Source organism: Doryrhamphus excisus, chromosome 3 (genome assembly GCF_030265055.1).
Source record: "Doryrhamphus excisus isolate RoL2022-K1 chromosome 3, RoL_Dexc_1.0, whole genome shotgun sequence".
NCBI classification, from domain to species: domain Eukaryota; kingdom Metazoa; phylum Chordata; class Actinopteri; order Syngnathiformes; family Syngnathidae; genus Doryrhamphus; species Doryrhamphus excisus.
In genome coordinates, this window is record NC_080468.1 from 28326843 (window position 1) to 28353125 (window position 26283).

The window sequence follows — 26283 nt, forward strand, 5'->3', positions numbered from 1 at the left end:
AATTCAATTTATTTAGTTATATTTGATTAATTTGTTTATGTATGTTGTACAAATGAATGTGTATGCAGTAATGGTTTTATTATAATTTTAATGATTTAATTTTAAATCTATTTAATTGTAATTTAAAATCGATTAAATACAAATTTAGTGATTTAGTTCTAATTCTTATTTAGTTGTCTTATAAATGTCATTTTATAATTTGTTTAAATTAATTGTATTTATTTTAATTAAAATAGAATTTGAATTTTGTTAAATTTTTAATATTTAATTATAGTATACACTAAACAATTCAATTTAATTATATTTGATTAATTTGGTTATTTCTCATTTTAATTCGATAAAATTCTAATTTAGTGATTTAATTATTACAATTTTTTAATTGACTCATTCGTTTAAAATAATGGTGTATTTCATTCATTTATTTGTTTCAAATAAATCGTAGATTTAATGTAATTTTTAAAATATAATTTAGTAGTTTATTTGAATGTTTTTGTATTGAGTAAATGTGTTGTATATTGGGGTTATATTTCATTTATTTCTATGCATTTCGGAAGCTGCTAAATTAATGACAGTGAATTACTGAAGGAATTGATTTGAAATATGTCGGATTATTTCACCGTATGGAGGAACATCATACATGAATTGATAGTTTAATGATTGAATTCGACTTTATGGGGAATTGTACCTGTATTCCCTCTCCTCACAAGGACACCTTGTGAGGGGATCGGTGGCGGGGCGCGTTCGGTCATTCCCTCCTATCCTCCTCTCCCTCTCTCCCTCCCTCCCAGCATTGCCAGTCGCGTCTGAAGCAGACCTGGGACTCATCTGCCGGTGACGTTCCGACCGAAGCCTTCATTTGCTCTTTTTATTTGTACAATTGGGGCGAAATTGTGGGGTTGCCCTTTACTGTTTTTGTCGGACCACCATGGACGTGATGGCCAACAACGAGCGGCGGCGACGACGCGTCAATTTGAAGGGCTTATTGAAGAAGAACTGGCTCCTGATCGCCACGGTGGTATCCGTGATGCTAGGTACCAATATGCTAATGAGCTGTTATTGCTATCAAAGCGTGTGGACGTTTGTTACTGTGCTAGCTAAAGCAGAGCTACGTAGATGTTCCGGAGATATAACACCTCCAGGCGACGTGACCAGACTGAAGGACTGAGTGTCAATTTGTAGCGTTGTATTAATTATAAAAAATGTTAAATTGTTAGACCCCATTTAATGCTTTTAAATGTTAAAAATGTTTCAATTTTTTCTTAACTCGTGTCAAATCGTACAAAAATGGCGACATTACAAGTCAGGATCGATTCTGAAACGGATCATTCATGAGTGAGCTGACAAAATGAAGGTTTTATGGAGGTTTTACAGACTACTGTTGATTCCGGAGGCAATACGGGACAAAGTGTCCTTGTGGGCTCGATACAGGTTGGCGACCCGGCGTGACACAGCAGACGCGCATTCATGCCACGCGGGTCTCATCAAGACACCAATTGGCATGTCTCCACGTCCATCGGTTGTTGTGATGGTTCTTCCTCAAATCGGCCATACTAATCGGTGGCGGATCGGTCATAGCAGCCCTAATTACCAGATAAAAGGTTTAACATTTTGCAAATAAAGGCGTACATTATTTTAAAATGTTAATAATAGTATAATAATATTGCAAGAAAAAAAATTGAATATTTGTTTTTATTTTAAAAATGATAATGATACAAGAATAGTCATAATACAGAAAAAAATCTAATTAAATTGTAAATTTGAAATTGTTAACATTGCCAGAAAAGTCACAATTTTACGATAATTAAATGTTAGCGTTATGTAAAGTTGTGAGAAAAAGTCTACTTTTTCTGTGCGTAAAATTGTATTTACAACAGAGAGAGCAAAAAATAGAACTTTAAAAGAATACAATTCTAACAAAAGTGAAGTTGTACCATTACCGGCAGTCATAATTTGATGATAATAAAGTATTACGAGAATTAACTAATATTTACAAAAATATTTACAATTAAGAAAATTGTAACAATGTAAACATATTCTAAGGTTAGGATAATAAAATTAAAACAATTAAAGAATGAAGTTGTAACATTGAGAAAAAAAGTAAAAAAAAAAACCATTTATTTATAAGAAAACAAACGTTTAATTTTCTGATACTAAAACTAACATTTTGAAAAAAAGTTCAAACATCACAAAAGCTATTAAAAACATGTAATTCATAAAAATTTTATAAATATTTTACATATTCATGATACAAGAATAAAATCCTGGTGTTGCACAACAATTTCTAAAAGCTAAATTGTCTTATCACAAGATGGAAGATAAAAAGTTGTAACATACAAGAAGAAAGGCAAATTTTTTTTGTTCCTAAAATGTTAAAAAATGGTCATGATACAACAATGAAACTGTCAGAAAATTGTTGTTAATTCCTACAGGAATTTGGATGGGCATGCCCCCATGTTATCAACCTCTGGCCCAATGTCATGTGTAGTTTAGCATGTAAACATAAGTAAATTTTACATCATTTTAAAGCATTTTAAATGTTAGCATGCTAGCAATTAGCAAGATAGCACTTTGTACCAAAAACATAAAGGCTGTCCTATCAATGTCCCTACATCATGCCATGTCTCTACTGGCATTTAGTCATGAGAAAATTAGCTCAACTATTAACATGGTAACATTTGGCAATATAGCACATTGCTTGATAGCACTCATGTCACTCAACATGTCACGTTGTTTTATGCTTGGAAAACTGTCATAAAACTAGAAAAAAGTGATTAGTGTGAGCATCAGTTGCTGATGATGTCATAGACAGGCGACTTAACTTCCGGTTCCGGTTGCCATTTTGTTTAGCTAGCTAATAGAATGCTAACAAGGAAGGATGTTTTTAACTCACTCCATACCAAAGGCGTATTTACATATACGTATGTTTTTATAAACCCGAACGCCCGACCCTAACAACGTATTTACATGTCTTGTAAGTGTTTTTGCGTGAGATGCAACGCCCCGCTAATGCATTTCACTTCAGAGCAATTTGAAAGCGTGAAAACAACCACAAGGTGGCAGCAGTGTTTTTGATAAGAGCTGGTAAGTTTAAGTATTGTTGGCATAGTTGTTAGTTAGTTAGGGTGTAGTGCTAGTTTGCTGGTACATAATTCACCCCGGAACTATTGATGTGGGGGTGGTTGCCACCCGGATGGGTGAGGGGGAGGGGAGAGTGCTGTTAGTGTGCTGTTGTGCCTCACGGAGTTTACGAGTGTGAGTTTATGTTGTTTATGACAATGCAGCCCAAAATTTGCCGGAGTTCTGTGAATCAGCAGCCACAGCGTGGATCGCACAGGCGGAGGCACAGTTTGCTGTGGCATGGCAGACGACGACACTCTATATCAGGGGTGCTCACACTTTTTCAACATGCGAGCTACTTTTAAAATGAGCGAGTCAAAATGATCTACCCACTACAAAAATGCAAAACATCTATTTATTTTCAAATGTATTGAGGATTATTTGTACGTACAATGTATGTTGATGTACCTTACATAACCAAATGAGCCAATATTGCAAAACACACATAATTAACTATTAACATTTTTTGTAATTACCTGAGTTTACTTTGATGACTTGCACTGAATTGAACCAGCCAGGGATGCATAGTCCGGACAGTAGCTGCTGATAGCCAGCCTCAAGCACACTTCCAAATGTTTATCAGTCATGGATAATATCCGTATCATAATATCCGTATAATATTCCATATCCGTATGGAAGTGATATGTTTTTTGCCTTTTTACTTGGTCCAGTTTTTGCCTTTTTACTTGGTCCAGCTCCTTCACTCATTTTAGTGACCATAAACTTTAGCGAGGGCTTAAAATCTGACGCAATTCGCCGACTAGCTTAGCACTTTGCATCGTTGTTTACGCATGAGCGGTGACCTAAAGGTCAAAATTCAGTTGTCATCTGACTGGTTGTCCTGTATGTCAATCAAGTAACGGGGATGGATGATAGGCTGACATCGTAAGTTCTGCTGCACTTAGAGACGTTGTTTGATTTGATTGGTCGCCCGAAGGGCAACATTCAGTTGTCATCTGAATGGCTGCCCTGTATATCAATCAAGTGACGGCATTGATGCTAGGATGATATTTTTTTAATGTCACGCCGCGATCGACCAGCGATCGACCAGTACCACCTCCGCGATCGACGGGTAGATCGCGATCGACTTAATGAGCACCCCTGCTCTATATCATGTTGTTGCAGTGTTGAGTGGCTTGACGGCCGCTAGTGCGGTGAACTTCATCACTTACCTGCCGGCTCAGCGGAAGCACGACGATCTCAAGTCACACTTGTTGAAGACTATCGAGCTCTCCCGGCATGTGCGTATGCGCGCTGCCTCCTGGTCATTTCCGGGTTGGGAGGCCGTAAGCCGTCAGATCACATGGAGATGATGTTGGACCTGTTGGGAGCGGAGGAACTCGGAGCTTTTTCTATGGCACATGCCTCTGCATGTACAAACTACTCTCGCCAAAACGCCCTCTGACCCGACAGCCCTGGCAGTTGAGCTGAGCGGCTGTGGCCGCATGCCGGCTGTTGTTCATCAGGGGTTCACTGAGGAGCGTAGTTCCCGTGATAGCATTGCGGGGGGGCGGGCATGATACCCGGTGCCGATTTTTTTCCTGCGCGCACAGATTATTGGTGGACATCAGTTCTTGGGGAACCTTATCAATGTGGACGGTTCTGCGCCGCTGCTGTCAAAAGGCTACCAAGTCCGCCCTAAGCCAAACGACTTTATTGGCACACCCAAACCCCACAGCCCCAGTGGCCCCTATGAACTGTGGGTGGTTGACGCCTGGCGGCTGCTCGCTTTCTTCTAGTGTAAACTGGTCCCATGGGAGCAGAAGTATAGCGCTTTTCACCGTGAGCTGTGGCTGGCGATTCGGCACTTCCGTTTCCTGCTTGAAGGTCGTGCGTTTACGGCTTACGTCGACCACAAACCGCTTGTCTTCTGCAAGGCAAAAGAGGCAACTGTCTTTTATTTCCGAATATACTACGGACATATGACACTTATCGGGCAAGTCGAACGTGGTGGCAGACTGTCTAGAGCGGTTGTGGGCACAGTGCAGCTGGACTTGGATTACCCGCATATGGCGGAGGAACAAGCTACTGATGAAGGGGTGCACGCTCTCAAGCAATCGGATGTTGGCCTGCACCTGGCCAAAGTGCCAATTGGCACCTAAGGGGCCAGGCTGTGGTGCGACTTCTCCACCGGTCTACCCCGTCCGTTGGTCCCGGCAGTTTTGCGATGTGCCGTATTTGATGCTCAGCACCCTGGCAGGAAGGCTTCTGTGAGGTTGGTGGCACAAAAGGCGGGGCCTAAAGAAAAATGTGCTGGCTTGATCCAGTTCACACAGCGTGGCAAGATACACCGCCACATGAGGGCGCCGCTGGAGCATTTCGTCATCCCAGAGAGAAGGTTCGACCATGTAAATCAGGGGTCTCAAACTCAATTTACCTGGGGGCCATTGGAGCTAGGGTCTGGGCAAGGCTGGGCCGCATCAGGTTTTCAAAAAAAAAAAAAAACGCATTTATTAAAAACAGAAAAATATACAAACTTTTTCAGTGCTTTGGTTCCGATTTTCTACAATAAAAGCTCTGATAAAACATTCCACTGTTCTCAAATATCTTAATTTTTATTTTTCTGCACAAAATATGATGAAAAATAAATAAACAAATCAAAAATAAAGAAAATCAATAAATCAGTAATAAATAAATATAATAATAATAATAAAACGGCAAATAATAAAAATTTACGAGAACTAGAAACCACATATAGTTGGTGGGTAGACAAATTATTTTTTTCAGATTAAAATGAACAAAGCATTATTAGAGCCCTGTAGACATGACAAAACACGACTATAGTCACATTTATACTCTTTTTATTTACAACATATTGCGCAACTGCAGGGTCTTGAGACACATGCTAACTCGCAAACTAGAGAGCTAGCGACTGAAACGGTAGCCTTCAAGTTATTTCCTTTAAACTTAAATAGCCAAAAACTTACCACTTCCACACGGATAGGGAGGATAACTATTAACAGTTATTTAACCTTTAACATGAACATTAATCAAACGTAATAATTTTTTCTGGGTACATGATACCATACAGCATCCATATCAAACTTGCGCGGTCTGCACTAACATTAAACTTTCATATCAAGGCGGGGGCCTCAAACTAGTGTCGTGCGGGCCACATTTGGCCCGCGGGCCGCGTGTTTGAGACCCCTGATGTAAATGTTGACCTAGTGGGCCCGTTCCCCTCTTCCCATGGACTTCACACACCTGCTCACTATGGTAGACAGGACGACCCGCTGACTTGAGGCGACCCCGCTTTCTTCCTGACCGTAGAAGCTTTGGAACCCCATCGGACCGCTCATCTGACCGGGCCGTGCAGTTCGCTTTGGAGTTGTGGAGTGCTGTTGCTGAGAGTTTGATAGTACGCCTTCTGTGGTGCTGAGCATGCCGACGCCCTCGTAGACGATCTTGCCCCTTTCGCCGCTCCCACACCCCCTTGCCTCAATCGGTACGCACACGGCGGGGCCGAGTGGTTGGACGATTTTTACTACGGTTGATTTCTGGGGTGGGGAGGTGGGAAGGCTTGTGTTGTGCTTGGTTGCTACGAGTGTAAATTGATGTTCCACGAGTGAATAAAGTTTGCTCCTGAGTTCGACACCCCACCTCAGACTCCAGTTCATTGGCGCTTCAAGTTATAGTTTACTCCCTTTCTAGTAGGGAACTGATATTTCCCTGAAACTTCCCTATGTTCTCCTGCTGATTACTGAAGAACACAGTCTAATCTTTCACTTGGTAGATTCCATGTGTATGTAGCCATAGAACACAATTATCTGTGTTCCTTGAAACATCAGTCTAAAATGGCTGCCCCATATTGAACACTATCCTAACCGAGGTTCCACTGTCCGTGGAGCTGTAAGCATGTGGCTAATGCTAATGCTAACTATGTTGCAGGGATCAGTCTGGGCGTGGCGGTCAGAGAGTACGCCACACTGTCGCATCTTCACAAGCAGTACTTCGGCTTCCCGGGGGAGATTTTGATGCGGATGCTAAAGCTGGTCATCCTGCCGTTGATTATCTCCAGCATGATAACAGGTAAGCTGCTTTAGCTACATGCAAACGCTCCGTTACATCCTGTTGTTGTGTACAGGTGTAGCAGCCTTGGACTCTGAGGTATCAGGCAAGATAGGACTACGAGCGGTCATTTATTACTTCTCAACAACCATCATTGCCGTCATTCTTGGTGAGGCGACAAATATTAGTCTGTTCCTGGGTTAAACTGTCAGCGCCACAGGACGCTTGATTTGTTAGAAAAAGTGAAATGCTTTCATACCCGCAGGAATAATCCTGGTGATGACTATCAAACCGGGAGTGTCTCAAACAGCCCAGCACATAGACCGAGCCGGAACCACGCCCAACGTCACCACCGTCGACACACTCCTGGACCTCCTCAGGTCAACAACTTTAATGTCCAACAATATCTCATTTAGAGCATTTGTATACCGCTATATGTACATCAAAATGCTATACATTATCTTTATTACATACACATATACAGTGGTGTGAAAAGGTCTGGGCACCCCTGATCATTTTCAAGATGTTCCTTTATAAATAACTGCTTGTTGGGATCAGCCATACCAGGTAAATATATCATATAGCACACCAACACAGTCATAGATAGATAGAAGTGAAATGAAGTTTGTAGGATTTAAAGAAAGTCTGCAGTAGTTATTTCAACAAAAGTTGGCAGATGCATAATTTGGGGCACCCTTGTTGTTTTATTGATCAAATACCTATAAAAACTATACCTAAAAAATATTTATTGGACAACATTTGTTTGGTAAGGTCATTGACCCTTGACCTGCATACAAAAGTCGTTTTCTCCGTTGCATCTTCTCTGAAGAGTAGCAAAATTTTAGCCTCAAAACAACTGTCACATGACCTGAAAGCAAAGATTGTTCAACATCATGGTCTAGGGCAGGGGTCAGCAACCCGCGGCTCCAGAGCCGCATGTGGCTCTCCAGCCTCTTTGTTGCGGCTCCCTTTGCAATGCTTGAATATTTTTTAGCACCCGTGTGGTGAAAATGCACGTCTTTGTTATGAGTTTACAAAAATCCAACTTTGTGTGAGACCATGAATGCATCCTGACTGAGTTCTGACTGGTGACTGAATGAGCAGACAGGATGCTATCCAGTTCTCTCTGACAGGTTAACATGAAGGGAAATGAGTAATACTTTGAGTTATTTGAGTTATTAATTATTATTAATGAGTTATTTGACGATTCTAAAAAATAAATTAGAGCTCATTTAAAAACAAAAGTTTATCTCCAGTACTAGCAAGAGTACTCCAACTCGTCTTTTTTTTTCCCTCCAATGTTGTTTTAAACATACAACGCTTTGCGGCTCCAGGCTATTTTTCTTTAGTGGGCAAGTGGGTGAAATGGCTCTTTTCATAGTAAAGGTTGCCGACCCCTGGTCTAGGGGAAGGATACAAAAGCTAGCTCAGAGATTTCAGCTGTCAGGTTCCACTCTGAGGAACATAGTGAGGAAATGGAAGACCACAGGCATAGTTCTAGTTAAGGCCAGGAGTGGCAGGCCAAGAAAGATCTCAGATAAGCAGAGGCCAAGGATGATGAAAACAGTCAAAGTCAACCCACAAGACCAGCTCCAAAGACCTCCAATATGATCTTGGTACAGACGGTGTCACTGTGCACCCTTCAACTATTCAGCTATTCTGAAAATTTCTATGTTTTGGAAAGAGGAATGGTCCAAAATCCTCCCTTCGCTCTATCCTCCTGTCCCACCTGAAGACCAGCCTCAACATCACCGACTCTGCTCTGTCCTGGCTCCAGTCATACCTCAAAAATCGTCAACAGTTCGTGCACATCAATAACTGCTCCTCCTCCATCGCCCCTTTACCTCAAGGTGTTCCCCAAGGTTCGGTGCTTGGTCCTCTCCTCTTCATCCTTCATCAAATTTATGCCCCTGCCTACTTTTGTTGAAATAATGATTGCAGACTTTTTGTGAATGCTATAAATTTCATTTGACTTTTCATCTATGACTGTGTTGGTCTGCTGTATGATATATTTATCCTGGAATGGCTGATCCCAACAACCAGTCATTTAGAAAGGAACATCAGGAAAATGATCAGGGGTGCCCAAACCTTTTCATACCACTGTATATTTATTTACACATTTTTTTGTTTTTATGATAAAAAAACATTATCAGACATGTATATTTTTAGATTTATGTATTTTATAGTTTGTCAATGGTCAAGACTAAAATACTATGTTGTATTACAGTAAATTAAATTCTAGCTAACTACTAACATTTTTTAAAAAATCATTTCAAATTTATTTCATTTAGTATGATAAATCTGAAAAAAATATCTGTTTTGCTGGAGCTTTGGTCACAGTTAAAATATAAGAAAATAATTATTTGGGATGTCCGATATTGGCTTTTTTGCCGAAAACCAATATGTCGATATTGTCCGAGTCTCAATTTCCAATACCGATATCAGCCGATACCGTTATGTGTAACATGACATATCTCCTGTGGTGATGTGTATTTTATGCAGCATTTTTTAAATATTGTTTTTCATCATTGGGAAAAAAACTATATACATTTTTTCTGCTCATATTTGGCCAATCGGTACTGATAATTATCAGATATCCTTAATTATTTATAATTATTGTAGAGGCTTATACCAAAAAGGAAAAATAATTAACTTTTTGTATTAAAAAAATATTACATAAACTGCACTATTTTTTCATTAAAAATGAATGAATGAATATGATATTTCAATAATTATTTTATAGGGTTGTATTGATATGCTAGCATAATAATTTACTTTTTATAATAAAACATGCAAAAGTGAAAATACAGAAATAATGATTAATGAATGAACTTTATATGATGCAATAATTATTGTGCTATAAGGTAGCTTAATAACATGATTATAATAACGATATAATAATGATAATAACAAAATTATGTATTACTTTTTTACCCTAAATTTTCCCAACAGAAGAAATAATGCGTGGCCATTTTTTGTACAAGTGTGATTAATTTTTTTCTTTTCGTAACAGTCACACAAGTGTAATAATTTTAAAATACTTTTAAATACCACTTCAACATTTTAACCAAGTACATAAAAAGAAGCTAACTTTGTTTTTATTTCCCATAAACAGAAACATGTTTCCCGAAAATTTGGTGCAGGCTTGTTTTCAACAGGTGAGCAACAACTCTAAACCTGACAGCTATGCTAATGCTAATGCTAATGCTAATCCTAATACCAATGCTAATGCTAATGCTAATGTTTGTCTTTCACTCCAGTACAAGACCAAGCGCAAGGAGTTGGAGCCAGCAAAGTTTTTGTCCCCAACCATGCCGACTCCTCCTCTGGTGACAAGCGTCATGGCCACCATGGAGGTGGGTGTCTGTCATGCTTTTAGGATGAAAGAAACACACAATCCACAGACAGAATTTATTTGAAATTACACTGCAATAATAAAATTTTAGTATGGCGCAATAAAAGTTGTTTGTTCATAAAAGACTTAAGTATTACTCATTGAAGTTAGTCGACTTTCCCAGGGAGGCTGCGAAGTGTGATCCGCTATAGCTGGAACACACCCTCCGGTCACCCTTCTTAAAGAGGGGGACCACCACCCCGGTCTGCCAATCCAAAGGTACTGTTTCTGACTTCTACACAATGTTGAAGAGACGTGTCAGCAAAGACAGTCCCTCAACATCCAGATACTTGAGGAATTCCAGACGAAAGTCGTCCACCCCCGGAGCTTTGCCACTGGGGAGCATTTTGACCACCCCAGATACCTCAGCCATGTGATGGAACTGTCCACGTATGTGTCCTCAGACTCTGCTTCCTCGATGGAAGGTATGTCAGTGGGATTGAGAAGGGCCTCAAAGTATTCCTTCCACCGTCCAACTACATTCCCAGTCAAGGTCAGCAGGCCCCTGTACACACTGTAAACAGTGTGGCCTGGGAACTGCTCCTTTTTCTGAGGCGCCGGACGGTTTGCCAGAACCTCTTTTCGAATCGTGCTACATGGCCTCACCGAATTCCTCCCACATCCAAGTTTTTGCCTCTACCACCGCCGAAAACGTGCGCCGTTTGGCGTGTTGGTACCTGTCAGCTGCTTCAGGAGTCCCACAAGCCATCCATGTTTGATAGGATAGGTCTGCGGCCCTGACCTCTGATGTCCACCATCGAGTTCAGGGCCTGCCGCCACAACTGGCATCGACCAGATCTTGCAGCCAAGATCAGCTGCCCCAGCAATGACTCCCAATACAGAGGCGGCGAGCCGGTGTGGGCTTATTTATAGACCCCCCAAAACCAAAACCTTATAGACTTAATAGCTCCAGAGTAGAACAAGGTCCAGCCCCTCTTGAGGGGTTTGGTTCCAGAACCCAAACTGTGGGTCGATGTGAGTCCGACTATATCAAGTTGGAATGTCTCAACCTGTTGCACAAGTTCAGGCTCTTTCCCGACCAGAGAAGTGACATTCCATGTCCCAAGAACCAGATTTGGCCGCCCAGGCACACACCCTTGACCACCACCCAAAACACAATGCACCAGACCCTTATGCTTGACCTGCGGTGGTGAGTCTACGAGGGGGAGAAATCATGTGATTTCTTCAGGCTGGGCTCGGCCGGGCCCCATGTGTGGAGGCCCGACCACCAGGCGCTCGCCTGCGAGCCCCTCCCTCGGGCCTGGCTCCAGGGTGAGGTCCCAGTATTTCGCGTTCTCTCCTCTCTGCAGTCTCCATAAGAGTCTTCTGAGTCACCGAGTCTGAGTCTGACCCGTCACCTAGGACCTGTTTGCCTTGGGAGACCAGGCAACATAGGATCCGAGGATCACTCGGGCACGCAAAGATAAGGTGGTGATTCACGGAGAAGCTCTTGTAATATTATGACTATTTTCCTCTATTAATTTGTTAGTGTAAATTTACGACTTTATTCTCATAATATTAGCGCTTTTTCTTGTAAATCTATGACTTTATTCTGGTAATATGACTTTTATCTACGACTTTATTCTTATAAAGTAACACAATATTCTCGTAGTACGATGGCTTTTTTTCTGTATGACTTTATTCTTGTAAATTTACGTCTATTTTCTATACAACACTACTTTATTTTTGTAATATTTTTATCTTTTTTCTCATCAACGTGCGGATTTATTCTTCTAATATTTAATAAAGCAGACTTCTCATCTATCACTGTGTTGGTCAGCTATATGCTATATTTACCTGAAATGACTGGTCCAAACAACCAGTCAAAAACCAATATGTCTATATTGTCCGAGTCTCAATTTCCAATACCGATATCAGCCGATACCGATATGTGTAACATGACATACATCCTGTGGTGATGTGTATTTTATGCAGCATTTTTTAAATATTGTTTTTCATCATCATCATTGGGAAAAAAACGATATTAAATTTTTATGCTGATATTTGGCCAATAATTATTGGTACTGATAATTATCAGACAGCCTTAATTATTTATAATTATTGTAGATGCTTATACCAAAAAGGAAAAATAATTAACTTTTTGTATTAAAAATATAATATAAACTGTAAACAAATATTCATAAAAAATGAATGAATGAATGAATATGATATTTCAACAATTATTTTATAGGGCTGTATTTATAATAATAGTAATAATTTACTTTTTGTAATAAAACATGCAAAAGTGAAAATACAAAAATAATGATTAATGAATGAACTTTATATGATATGATATTGCAATAATTATTGTGCTATAAGGTAGCTTAATAACATGCTTTTTGTAGTACTTTAAAAAAAAAATTCTTTTAATGTATTACTTTTTTTACCCTCTGAATTTTCCCACCAGAAGAAATAATGTGCGGCCATTTTTTGTACAAGTATGATTATTTTTTTCTTTTCCTAACAGAAAAAAATAATCAAATAAAAAATAATCAAATAAACAGAAATGACTGGTCCAAACAACCAGTCATTTAGAAAAGAACATCTGGAAATGTAACTGTTTCTCTTTGTGGACAGAACATCACCCAAGACTACAAAATCATCGGGACGTACTCGGACGGAATCAACGTCTTGGGCCTGATTGTGTTTTGCGTGGCGTTCGGCTTGGTCATTGGCAAAATGGGCAAAAAGGGACGCATCCTTCTGGAGTTCTTTGACGCCCTCAACGATGCAACCATGAAATTGGTCCACATCATCATGTGGTAGGCTATCTTCTTACTTATCGCATCAAGTCGGAATGTTGCCAGAAAAGTCAAGTTTTATTTGCTTTCAAGAACAATGTTGAAGGATTACGAAAATATGAATAATAGAGCCACATTACAAAAATAATCAGAGATGTATGTATCTGTATCTGCTATGTAGTACCAAGCCAATTGGGTTCAGGTGTGTAGGAGGAGACTTTTTTTATTGTAAACTTTTTTTAGTATTGGGGACACATTGAAAAAAAAACAATAATCTGAGCTACATATTATTAGCATGTAGCTAATAATAGTAATAATAAATTTACAAGACAAAAAGTCACAAAAAGTTACAGGTAAAAAGTAGTACATTTACGAGAAAAGAAGTAATATTGAGAGAATAGTCATAAATTTACAAGAAAAAAATGTAAATTTCAAGAATAAGTCGTATATTCATGAAAATAAATGAGAAAAATGTATGAGATTTTTTTTTTTAATGTTCAAAATATTAATGTAAGAGCTGTCAAAGTTAACACGTTAATGACACGTTAACGGAAGTTTCCTTTAATGGTGGTCGTTTTTTGGACGCACGATTAACACGATCAAAAGACACCATGTGGTAGCCAGATCAACCACCACCACCTTCCTGTTTTGCTATGAGTTATTTCTTGAATGTTAAATGGTGTTTCTCACTTTCTTTTTGAAAAATCTGCCACTGGCAGCTTTCTTTGGCACCATTGTGGGTTGAGGTGAGAAACAACACTGAATTCAACAACTCATGTCAAAACAGGAAGGTGGTGGTGGTGGCTGCCACCTGGTGTCTTCAATGAAGGTAAAAGTAACCTTACATGTTCATTGATTCCTCTTATACGACATCCATGTACATTTACATTTGATTCGAGCATGTCAAGCTGTAGTTGTCCAGCTATAACAAAATATTTGGTGATTCCCATTTTAGCCTTCCTGGAAGGGATTGATTGGATTGACATGATTTCTTATGGGAAAAATGGATTTGGTTAGCGTCTGTTTTGATTGGAGTCAAACCTTCTGGAAGGAAATCGTGATGCTAACCAAGGTTCCGCCACAATTTTGCATGACAAAACAGATCTTTTTATGCCAGAGCAGTGGCCATTTTATTATTACTTTTAAATGTTAAAAATGTTGATTAAAAAGACAAAATGTTGGGAATTATTTATTTATTTTTTAAATGAAAAAGTAGTGATTTTAAAAGAATACCGTGGTTATAAAATCATCATGTCTTCATAATATTACAATAAGAAGTAGCGTGGAATAAAGGTAAGGTAGCAACCGTGCGCTTTGTTTGTATTCCAGCTACATGCCGATAGGAATCCTGTTCCTAATCGCCGCCAAGATCATTGAGGTGGAAGACTGGGAGATCTTCCGCAAGATGGGACTTTATATGGTGACGGTGCTGAGCGGGTAAGAAGTGCTGGACGTTGATTCATGTGTCCAATTCTCCCATGCGGTCACACGGTGAAGCACTAGCAGGGCCGGGGGAAAACTGCTGGAGCTGCAAGTGTGATAATGGAGGCTAATGTCATAGCGGTAAATCTAAGAAGGTGTATTATCAGGACAGGTCAAGGGTTGCTTTCAAGGAAGATGACCACGCTACACACTAACCAAGTGCTACAAGTTGGACAATAACGACAAAAAAGGCCAGATTTTGCAGGAATTAAATGGTATACTTTAAACTTTATTTGTATTGTACTTTTTTTTGCTAACATCGGGACTATTTTCTGGTCATATGTTTTTGTTCTTCCGATGTAAAATTTTGCCAGAACCTCCTCGAGGCCCCTGCAGCCCATGCTTGCTCCGGCCGGTGCTGTGCTGGCTGGCCCCACTCGGTTGGGTGTTGTTGCGGAGAGGGCATGTGGGACCCCCTCCTTGGGGGTGGTCTGCAATTGGGTGCGGCGAGGGTGAGGGGTTTCCTTTTCCTTTGCCCTCTGTATGCGTCTGGCTCGGGCACCCTTCAATTTTAACCCCACTGTAGGCATGGGACCCACCTTAGCTCAGCTGTCCTCCACGTAACATAACCATAACCTTCCATAACGCGAGTGGTTAGCGCGCAGGCCACACAGCTAGGAGACCGGAGTTCAATTCCACTCTTGGACATCTGTGTGTGGAGTTTGCTCTGTTCTCCCGGTGCATGCATGGCTTTTCTCCGGGTACCCCGAGTGTCCCCCCACATTCCAAAAACATGCTAGGTTAATTAGCGACTCCAAATTGTCCATAGGTATGAATGTGAGTGTGAATGGTTGTTTGTCTATATGTGCCCTGTGATTGGCTGGCCACCAGTCCAGGGTGTACCCCGCCTCTCGCCTGAAGACAGCTGGGATAGGGTCCAGCACCCCCGCGACCCTCGTGAGGATAAGCGGTATAAAATGAATGAATATACACAAAACCATTTCATCACACACATGGGTGTGGCAGACTGGGCCGGGGTGCCTTCTGCCTATCCCATGCCTGGCCCACTGGCTGCTGGGGCGCGGCGGCTCGCTCAGGTTGGCCTGGGCTGTGGGATGTTTTTGTCTGGTTTGCCGACTCTTGCTGGGGGTCCTGCTGGGACCAGCTGATGCTGGGGCTTGGTTGGTTGGTTGGTTCTCCGGTGTGGGTGAGGGGGGTTGGCTGGTGGAGTCCGTCGGTGTGTCTACCGCTGGTCTTGACTTCTCTGCTGTGGTGGTTGGCCTCCCCACGGCTTGGGGCTGTGGCACTTGGCTCCGGGGATTTGCTGCCCGGCGGGTGTCGGCTGGCGCCGTTGGTTGCCTTGCTGCTCACCTGCACGCCCGCCCGCCTGCTCATGTGCTGGCTTTTCCCCTCGCCCGCTCTTTTGTCTGCCTCGCTGCTATCGCCCTGACGCTGGGGGGGGACTGTTGTGTTGTCCCATGGCGTGTTGTCCCATTGTGTAACGCCTCGGATGCCTTCCCCGGGAGTCACAATGTGATTTGTTTGTTTTTTTTTATAAACAGGGGTACAGGGTGTGGGCTCTGTGGGGGCTGGCACTGGGTGTTCCATCTCTGCTGCCTGGGCTTCCATGGAGTAGTTGGGCATTCCTCTTCTGTCCCCGGTGGGACGTTCCTGTGTCATTGTTTGGGTTTATGGTTGCCTGGGGACGGCCGGGCTCCGCTTCATGGGTGTGGGTGGTGCCGCGGGGGGAGGGCGCCTCCGGCCGTGGGCGGGCTCCGTTCTGTCTGGCGGGGGCACCTCCGTGCCCGCTGGTGTGTGGTCCTCGATGCCCTTCTGCCCGAGTGGGGTGTGGTCTCTCCCCAGTCTTGGGGGTTGGCTGTCCACTGGCCTGCTGGCGCTCTGTTTCTGGTCGGGGTTGCCTCTATGTGGCCCCTAGCTGGTTTCCTCAGGTGGGGGGGGCGCTTTGAGGGCAGGATCTTGGGGGGCCGGCCCTGGCATTGCCCACACCTGTGGAGCCGGTGGTTCCATTAGACAACTAGTAATTGACAACGACAACAATCTGGTTAGAGCATTTTTTTTTACTGTTCATTTTTTCTCAAGGAGGATGAGGAGGAGATACCGCAAATAGATGTAGAGAAGGAATGCTGGTGGAAAACAAGTAAGATGCCTGGATTAGCCTGCTGATGTGTTTAATGTAACTGTCCCACCAGGTGGCGTATGTGGTGAATGACGCATGATGGCAATGGTGGCGTTATACAGTATAATATGATAAACCTAGAGCAGTGATTCCCAAAGTGTGGGCCACGGTGGTACTGCAGGTGGGCCATGAGAGGTCATTAAAAATATGATTCATTTTTGCAAATATTATTTTTTTAATTATTTTTATTGTAAAATATTTATTGCACAATTAAAAATATTCATAGGCCTAAGTAATAACCTATTGAGTGTTATTGACTTGTCACAATATTTTATGAACCTTATACAGTTTATGATTGGAACATAGCTCTCTGGTCATCATGCCAGTCTTGAATGCAGTTATGAAAAGTATGAGAATTAATTCTGTCTTGTGTGTACACCACAGATTAAAGGTTTGGGCTTCCTTTATCTCCCTGCTTTCATTTCAATCCTGAATCTTAATAATAATAATAATAATAATTTAAAAATAATATTTTTTTTTATTTTATTTTATTATTGTTGTTATTATATTATTAGTATCAATTACTATATATTAATATATATAATAATTATTAATATTTAATAAAATTATTAATAAAAATAATAATATTAATACTAATACTAATAGTATAATATATAAAATATTATATATATATATATATATATATATATATATAGGATTTAATAAGCTTTGCTTCTTCCTACTCCTTTTGGACATGTGGAACTGTGAACTGATGATGTGATGCACTCAATTGTAATCTGATGCATGTTCAAATGAAATAGGACAAAGGTGGCCCGCAGACTTTTTTTTAGGTTTTTAAGTGGGCCCTGAGTTGGTAAAGTTTGGGAACCCCTGACCTAGAGTATTCAGGATGTGCAGTATACTATAGCCACGTAATATGTGGTAAACATGGAGTATTCAGGATGTACAGTATACTACAGTCACGTACAGTATAATATAGTAAACATGGAGTATGTGTCTTTGCGTAGCCTCGCCATCCATGCTCTCATCTGCCTGCCGCTGATCTTCTTCGTCATCGTGAGGAAGAACCCGTACACGTTCACGCTGGGCATGGCTCAGGCTCTGGTGACGGCGCTTATGATCTCCTCCAGGTGAGCTTCTCGATCATCCGCCAGAAACCCATGGAAGAAAGGAAAGAATGTCATTTCCCTTTTTGTGTTGTTCCAGCTCGGCCACCTTGCCTGTCACGTTCCGCTGCGCCGAGGAGAACAACCGTGTGGACAAGCGCATCACACGCTTTGTGCTGCCAGTGGGTGCCACCATCAACATGGATGGCACGGCGCTCTACGAGGCTGTGGCCGCCATCTTCATTGCGCAACTCAACGACTATGCGTTGGACGTGGGGCAGATCGTTACCATCAGGTAAGAAGAAGAACGTAAACATGATCTGCTGATGGCTGATGGAAAATACATTTCTGGGGATCACAATAGATGAAAATATGAGCTGGAAGCCTCATATTACAAATATACAACATAAGGTGGCCAGAAATATTTCAGTATTTAATAAAGCAAAATTTGTTCTCTCAATCAGAAATCACTCCACACTCTTTATTGCTCTTTATTGGTTCTACCATATCTTACTTATTATGTGGAAATATGGCCTAATAACTATAAAAGCAATCTTCACTCGCTAAATGTACTGCAAAAAAGGTCATTAAGGATAATTCATAATGCCGCCTACAGAGAACATACTAACTACTTATTTCTAAAATCACAAATACTTAAACTTGCTGATATAGTTCATCTTCAAACAGCTAAAATAATGCATAAGGCTAAAAATAACCAATTACCTAAAAATGTCATCCAATACTTCTCTACAAGAGAGGAGAAATATGATCTTAGGGAAGAACTAAATATGAAACACTTATATGCTAGGACTACGTTATGCTAGCCATAGCATTTCAGTATGTGGAATCAAACTATGGAATGGATTGAGTAAGGACCTCAAACAATGCACAACGATGAGCCAATTCAAGAAACAATACAAGCAGTTGATGTTTGCTAAATACAAGGATGAAGAGTCTTGAACCAGTCATGATGTGCTATATATATCACTATATTGACACGCACTATGGTACCCATTATGTCATTGGATGCTCATATCACCTCGTATTTCGGTACCGGGTGCATTATTAAAAAATAAAAAAAAACTTAAACTGTATTATGGAAAGCAGGAAGCGAACAAATGTAACAGTTACTGATTGTAAAAGTACCAGATGGAGGGGTAGGATTTAATAAGCTTTGCTTCTTCCTACTCCTTTTGGACATGTGGAACTGTGAACTGATTATGGGATGCACTCAATTGTAATCTGATGCATGTTCAAATGAAATAAAACCATTACCAAATATTTACCTGGAATGGATGATCCCAACAACTAGAACATGACTAGAACATGAACGAACCAATGATTTATCTTCAATATTTCAGATTGATGAACATAATAACGTTGATGCTGTTAAAGTAGGGGGTACATGGCTTCAGGTCAAAGGTCTGAAGGGGAACCTGACTGTAAAAGGTTTGGGAACTACTGTTCTATGTGGGGGACCGCACAGTGGACGAGTGGTTAGCGCGCAGACCTCACAGCTCGGAGACCCGAGTTCAATCCCACCCTCGGCCATCTCTGTGTGGAGTTTGCATGCGTGCATGCGTGGGTTTTCTCAGGGTACTCCGGTTTCCTCCCACATTCCAAAAACATGCTAGGTTAATTGGCCACTCCAAATTGTCCATAGGTATGAATGTGAGTGTGAATGGTTGTTTGTCTATATGTGCCCTGTGATTGGCTGGCTACCAGTACCTTGCCTCTCGCCTGAAGACAGCTGGGATAGGCTCCAGTGACCCTTGTGAGGATAAGCGGTTGAAAATGAATGAATGTTCTATGTTGGTTCTACTGGATATATTATTTCCATCCATCCATTTTCTATGCTGCTTATACTCACTAGGGTTGGGGTATGCTGGAGCCTATCCCAGCTGTCGGAATTTATGTCTTCATTCTGGTAAATTCATGATTTTTTTCTCGAGTATTTGAACTTTATGCTACTAAAACGATGCTATTTTTTCTAATAATATTACTTTTTTTCATTAGATTACAGCTTTTCTGTTTTGTTATTCTGACTTTATTCTTGTAATTGTATTTTTAGAATGCCCCATGGGCCACACCTGTGACATACGTGTGGACGATATTGCTCTTCCACGTTCAGTCGTAACATTCAGAGACTTTTTCAAAGAATTTTCATATCTTTCTTACCATAAAATGTTTTTCTTATCAAGAAGAATTGAACCAACACGTGTGAAAATAATCTAATCTCTGTAGATTAAAACATGCTAATGGAAGTTTAATAAAACGTGACAACAACATTTCACTCTTTTGACATAATTTACTGACACACGTGTAAAACGAAGCTAACATGTTCCTGATGGTGGTGCAAGTGTAAAAGGAAGCTAAGCTCTTGGTGATGTGATGAAGTGGCTTCATCATTTTACGATGAGCTAAAAAGTGTTCAATGCGTGTGATTTCTTTTTTTCCTTTTGACCAAAAAGTGCCGTGATCGCTTTGTCTTTTAGCATTACGGCAACAGTGGCCAGCATCGGTGCTGCGGGGGTCCCCAACGCTGGGCTGGTTACCATGGTAATCGTCTTGACCGCCGTGGGATTACCCGCTAGTGATGTCACGCTCATCGTGGCTGTTGATTGGCTGCTGTAAGTGCTTGTCTTGTACCCTTTCCTATCGGCAGGAATGTAGGTGGGGATAATCAAACCCAGGTCTAAAAAGGAGAATAAAATATAAACATAGACCATCAAATAAATCCAGCCTTTCATGACTTTTATGGAAGTCGACTGACGGAAAAAGCCGCTCTCAGCATTGCCTGGGAGGTTAGCTCATGTTTTACTGAACAGCCAGGACAGAGACTCGATGCTGCGTCGCAGTCAAATTCAGGGCAACCACAAAATAACTCACCACAGGGCCAAAGAAAGTCATGAGTGCCGGAGGGTGAAGAAGTCCGTCAAGACATGGGACCATCCTGGACCCAAATGAAGGTTGTTACTGGTCCAGAGGGCAGTCCCATAACCACCAGACACCATCAGAGAAGCCGGGAATTAGCAGGAGAGCACCAAACATGGGACATTGAAAGGTGGAAGAAAGTTGTGATGACATCATAGACAAATTCTGCTTCCATTTTCTAACTTAGCATGCTAGCTTTTTTGCTCGAACCCGAGGACATTTTGTGCTAAAAATACACGAAGTGTCTTAATAACACAACAGGAAAATGCTGCGTAAATAAAACTTTACTCGAAATGTTTTTATGTGAACTGAAAAACATGCTAACTGGGGCAGATGCCATTCTTGTTGCTATGCTACATTCACGTTTATAAAACTAAGAAATGAGGAATAAATGAAGATTTAAGTTACTTTTACCTTCATTGAAGACGTGACTGCTCCCAAAGACGCCATTTGGCAGCCAAACCAAGCACACGGACACCACCTTCCTGTTTTGCTATGAGTTATTTCTTGAATTCAGTCGTTTTTCTCACCTAATTCATGAAAATGCCGCCACTTGCAACTTTCTTTGGCTCCATTTTGGGTTACGGTATTGAAGTGAGAAACACCACTGAATTCCAGAAACAACTCATGTCAAAACAGGAAGGTGGTGGTGGCTGGTCTGGCTGCTACATGGTGTCTTTTGGGTCAAACCAGAATTCTAAAAGAATAAAAACATTCTTTTGGACAGAACTCATGCTGAGTGGGGCGGTTGAGACATAAAAACAGAGTAGAGGGATCGATGGTAGATCAAACCAGGAGTCCAAGGAACTGTTTCTGGTAGATTTCGGGCTCACCTCCAACAATACACAATACGCTTGAGTTGGGGGGTCCTGGCCCCAGACTGAGTAGGGGAGGTGGTTCCGTAACAGCTAAACGCTCTAGGTCTATTCTAGGATGTGGGAAGTAGTTGTAAAATAGGAGAATTTGAACCTAAATTCCGAATTGGACAGGTAACCCGTGCAGCTAGCATGACATGTGATCTCTTCTTGTGGTTCCGGTAAGACTCATGCAACGGTATTTTGGACGAACTGAAGGCTCTGTAGAGATTTGTTCGGACAACCTATTAACAGAGCTACAATTCTAATCCAATCCAGACACAGGACCATATGACTTACGCCGAATTAAAAGCCTGAGAATAAAAGTGTGTTTTAAGACGAGACTTAAAGCTTTCGATGGTGGGGGGGCCTTTTTTACTTGGGAGGGGAGAGAGTTCCATAGCTTAGACATAGACATAGACATAGACATAGACATAGACATAGACATAGACAGACATAGACATAGACATAGACATAGACATAGACATAGACATAGACATAGACATAGACATAGACATAGACAGACATAGACATAGACATAGACATAGACATAGACATAGACATAGACATAGACATAGACATAGACATAGACATAGACATAGACATAGACAGACATAGACAGACATAGACATAGACATAGACATAGACATAGACAGACATAGACATAGACATAGACATAGACATAGACATAGACATAGACATAGACATAGACAGACATAGACATAGACATAGTCATAGACAGACATAGACATAGACATAGACATAGACATAGACATAGACATAGACATAGTCATAGACAGACATAGACATAGACATAGACATAGACATAGACATAGTCATAGACAGACATAGACATAGACATAGACATAGACATAGACATAGACAGACATAGACATAGACATAGACAGACATAGACATAGACATAGACATAGTCATAGACAGACATAGACATAGACATAGACATAGACATAGACATAGACATAGACATAGACATAGACATAGACATAGACATAGACATAGTCATAGACAGACATAGACATAGACATAGACATAGACATAGACATAGACAGACATAGACATAGACATAGACAGACATAGACATAGACATAGTCATAGACATAGACATAGACATAGACATAGACATAGACATAGACATAGACATAGACAGACATAGACATAGACATAGACATAGACATAGACAGACATAGACAGACATAGACATAGACATAGACATAGACATAGACATAGACATAGACATAGACATAGACAGACATAGACAGACATAGACATAGACATAGACATAGACATAGACATAGACATAGACATAGACAGACATAGACAGACATAGACATAGACATAGACATAGACATAGACTTTCTTTAAATTACGAGATAAAAAGTCGAAATTATGAGATAGAAAGTCATAATAATGAGATAAAAAGTCATAATAATGAGATAAAAAGTCAAAATAACTAGATAAAAAGTCAAAATTATGAGATAAAAAGTTGAAATAACAAGATAAAAAGTTGTAATTATGAGATAAGAGTCAAAATAACGAGACAAAAAGGCGAAATTACGAGATAAAAAGTTCTTTATTGTCATTGTACAATAACACAGCAGTGAAATTGCCAACGAAATGTCGTTTGCCTGGCTCCCGTGTAATAAATAATAATAATGTGGAGAATAAATAGATTACATCAAATATGAACAATGTACAGCATAAACAGTAATTTGTACAAATAATTTAAATAATTTGGACTAAATAACAATAATTTAAAGTTTGGGGCTGACTACAGAAAAGGCTCGGTCTACCCCGGTCTTAAGTCTTGTCTAGAGTAAATTTGAATGAGCGTACCGTTGGCTGTGGGACAAATATTGTTTTTGAGGGGGCTGAAGTCTATAGGGGGGGGCCTTTATAGTTGAGCAGGATAACTTCGGTCTTCTCCTCGTTGAGCCTTAGGAAGTTGTGGGCCAACCAGACCTTGACATGCCTTAAGCACTCGAGAAGGGGTGTCGGGGGGGCATGGTCATTTTTTGTGAGTGGCATACAGATGATAGGAGACGCCATGCTTTTTGAGTACCGTACCAAGTGGAACCAGGTAATTCCTGCTAGTGGCAGGAATTCTCTGATTTTTTTTTGATGATTGGTAAATGGAAAAATGCAGTTTTGGGGAACGAAAAGGAAAGAGCATACTAGGGAACCATCTAGGGCAGTAATATCATTTGAGGTGCTAACATGAAGACAAGAAGCTTGTTAAAAAGAAGACAATTCCCACTATGGTACCGACACACTCTCACTATCGCCGTTCACACTCTTGGGGGTTCTCGTGGCAGGGACCGTTTCCGCACAATGATCAACGTCCTGGGCGACGCGTACGGCGCCGGCATCGTCCAGAAGCTGTCCAAGCGAGAACTGGAGAAGATGGACCTGACGTCAGACGTCACCAACCCTTTCGCCCTGGAGGCCACGCTGGACGAGGACGAGTGCGAGAAGAAGTCGTACGTCAACGGGGGGTTCTCCGTGGACAAGACCGACGCCATATCGTTCACCGAAACATCGCAGTTTTAAATAAAAGACAAGTGGCTTGAAAAAAAAAAGTGCCAAAAGAAGCACCTAGCATCAGCAATAGCAGCTTCCGTTACTTTCTGACTTGGATGACCATTGAAGTGCTTCCTTCCTTCTTTTGACCTCTTTATTTGAAATGGACTACGGCCTTCATGCATCGCTTGTATTCTATCTACTCCTACTGTGCCAAAGCCACGCAGAGACCACGGCTTTTTGCAGCGGGTTGCATGACACCAACCAAGGAAGTCATTAAACACTGTGAACTTTCGTCACCATTCCTCATTTCAACTTCTCATGAGAATTTACTGGCTAAATGAATAGTTTTCATATTTACATGACATTAAAAAAATCAATTTTTTCATATTGACGTGAAAACAAAATAACATGAAGTAGTTTTTTTCCAAGAAAATAATGAATGTTAGTCCTAAATTAAATTTATAAGAAAGATATGCTATCACTAAAAAAGTATTTGATGAAACCTAAAAAATAGCACATTTCTTTATAGAAGCCCGTTTCCGTCACTGAAAAAAAAATATCCCAATGGTAAGTTGAAATTATGAGATAAAAAGTCGAAATTATGAGATAGAAAGTCAAAATTTTGATAGAAAGTCAAAATTCTGAGATAGAAAGTCGAAATTATGAGATAGAAAGTCAAAATTTTGAAATAGAAAGTCAAACTTCTGAGATAGAAAGTCGAAATAACAAGATAGAAAGTCGAAATAACGAGATAAAAAGTCGAAATAACGAGATACAAATTTTGAGATAAGAAAGTCAAAATTTTTAGTAAAGAAAGTGAAAATTATGAGATACAAAGTCATAATAATGAGGTAAAAAGTCAAAATGAAATAAAAAGTCACAATGAGATAAAAAGTCAAAATAGCGAGATACAAATTCGACATTACAACATAAGAAAGTCAAAATTTTGAGATAAGAAAGTCAAAACTGAGATACAAAGTCATAATAATGAGATAAAAAGTCGAATTAACAAGATGAAAAGTCAAATTACGAGATAAAAAGTCTAAATTATGAGCTAGAAATTCTTAATAATGACATTAAAAATCTAAATAATGACAAAAGTCGAAATTACGAGATAGAAAGTCGAAATTATGAGATAAAAAGTTGTAATTTTGAGATAAGAAAGTCGAAATTAAGAGATAGAAAGTCATAATAACTAGATAAAAAGTCAAAATAGCGAGATAAAAAGTCGAAATTACGAGATAAAAAGTTGTCATTTTGAGATCAGAAAGTCGAAATTATGAGATAGAAAATCATGATAATGAGATAGCTTTGTAGAAGAGTCACAGCAGCAGCTCTTCTCTCCTGTTCAGACATGGATTGTGAGTACATTGAGGATTACTTTTAGTGTGGCTTTACAAGTGATGAAATACTTCTTTTGCTGGTGAATTCACATGGAATTGTACTACGAAAACGCACATTGGAAAGATGAGAGGCATCGAAATAATAAAAGGGATGTGGCTGTTCACAACTGTCTAGCCATTTTGCCAAGTGACGAAGACGAAAATTTCCACTTTCTATCTCGTCATTTCGACTTTCTATCTTGTAATTACGACTTACTTATTTCGTAATTTCAATTTACCATTGGAATAATGTTTTTTTTTTTAGTTGCGGAAACGGGCTTCCATATTTATTTCACTTAGTCCAACAAAATGTATTATTTCTTTCTAACAAAACAGCATTTAGCACTTTGCATCTTGGCCTCTGAGTCGGGATTTTTTTCATTCTTTGTGACATCGGTGAAAAAATCTTTTATTAATATTAACTCTCTTGGCTATTTTTTTTTTTAAGTTTTGCTGTTTTTTTTAATTCCCAAATATTTAACCTTCCTTCTTAAATAGTCTTTTCTTTCTGTAATATTACAACTTCAGTAATATTTTGACTTCATTTTCATTACACGACGAAAATTATTTTGTTTTGTTTGTCTCTTGTTTCTAAAATAACACAAGTTCCTCATGATATTATGAGT

At 40.2% G+C, this 26283-nt stretch overlaps 1 protein-coding gene across 1 annotated transcript; it reads left to right on the top strand.

The window, feature by feature from the left end:
• The first annotated feature begins 771 nt into the window (after positions 1–771).
• Positions 772–24346, top strand: slc1a1 (solute carrier family 1 member 1). The gene is made up of 12 exons (XM_058068175.1): positions 772–1031; positions 7006–7146; positions 7202–7294; positions 7391–7505; positions 10241–10283; positions 10386–10481; positions 13097–13281; positions 14590–14697; positions 17848–17970; positions 18047–18241; positions 20442–20576; positions 24068–24346. The coding sequence occupies exons 1-12, from the start codon at positions 926–928 to the stop codon at positions 24300–24302; spliced, it is 1575 nt and encodes a 524-aa protein (XP_057924158.1). The 5' UTR covers positions 772–925; the 3' UTR covers positions 24303–24346.
• Positions 24347–26283: the final 1937 nt, after the last annotated feature.

Excerpts from the sequence above, each read along its gene's own strand:
- slc1a1 (XM_058068175.1), top strand. The coding sequence starts at position 926 with ATGGACGTGATGGCCAACAACGAGCGGCGGCGACGACGCGTCAATTTG. Across the intron at positions 10,284-10,385 it reads TGCAGGCTTGTTTTCAACAG|TACAAGACCAAGCGCAAGGA; the intron begins GTGAGCAACAAC and ends CTTTCACTCCAG. Across the intron at positions 10,482-13,096 it reads GCGTCATGGCCACCATGGAG|AACATCACCCAAGACTACAA; the intron begins GTGGGTGTCTGT and ends CTTTGTGGACAG.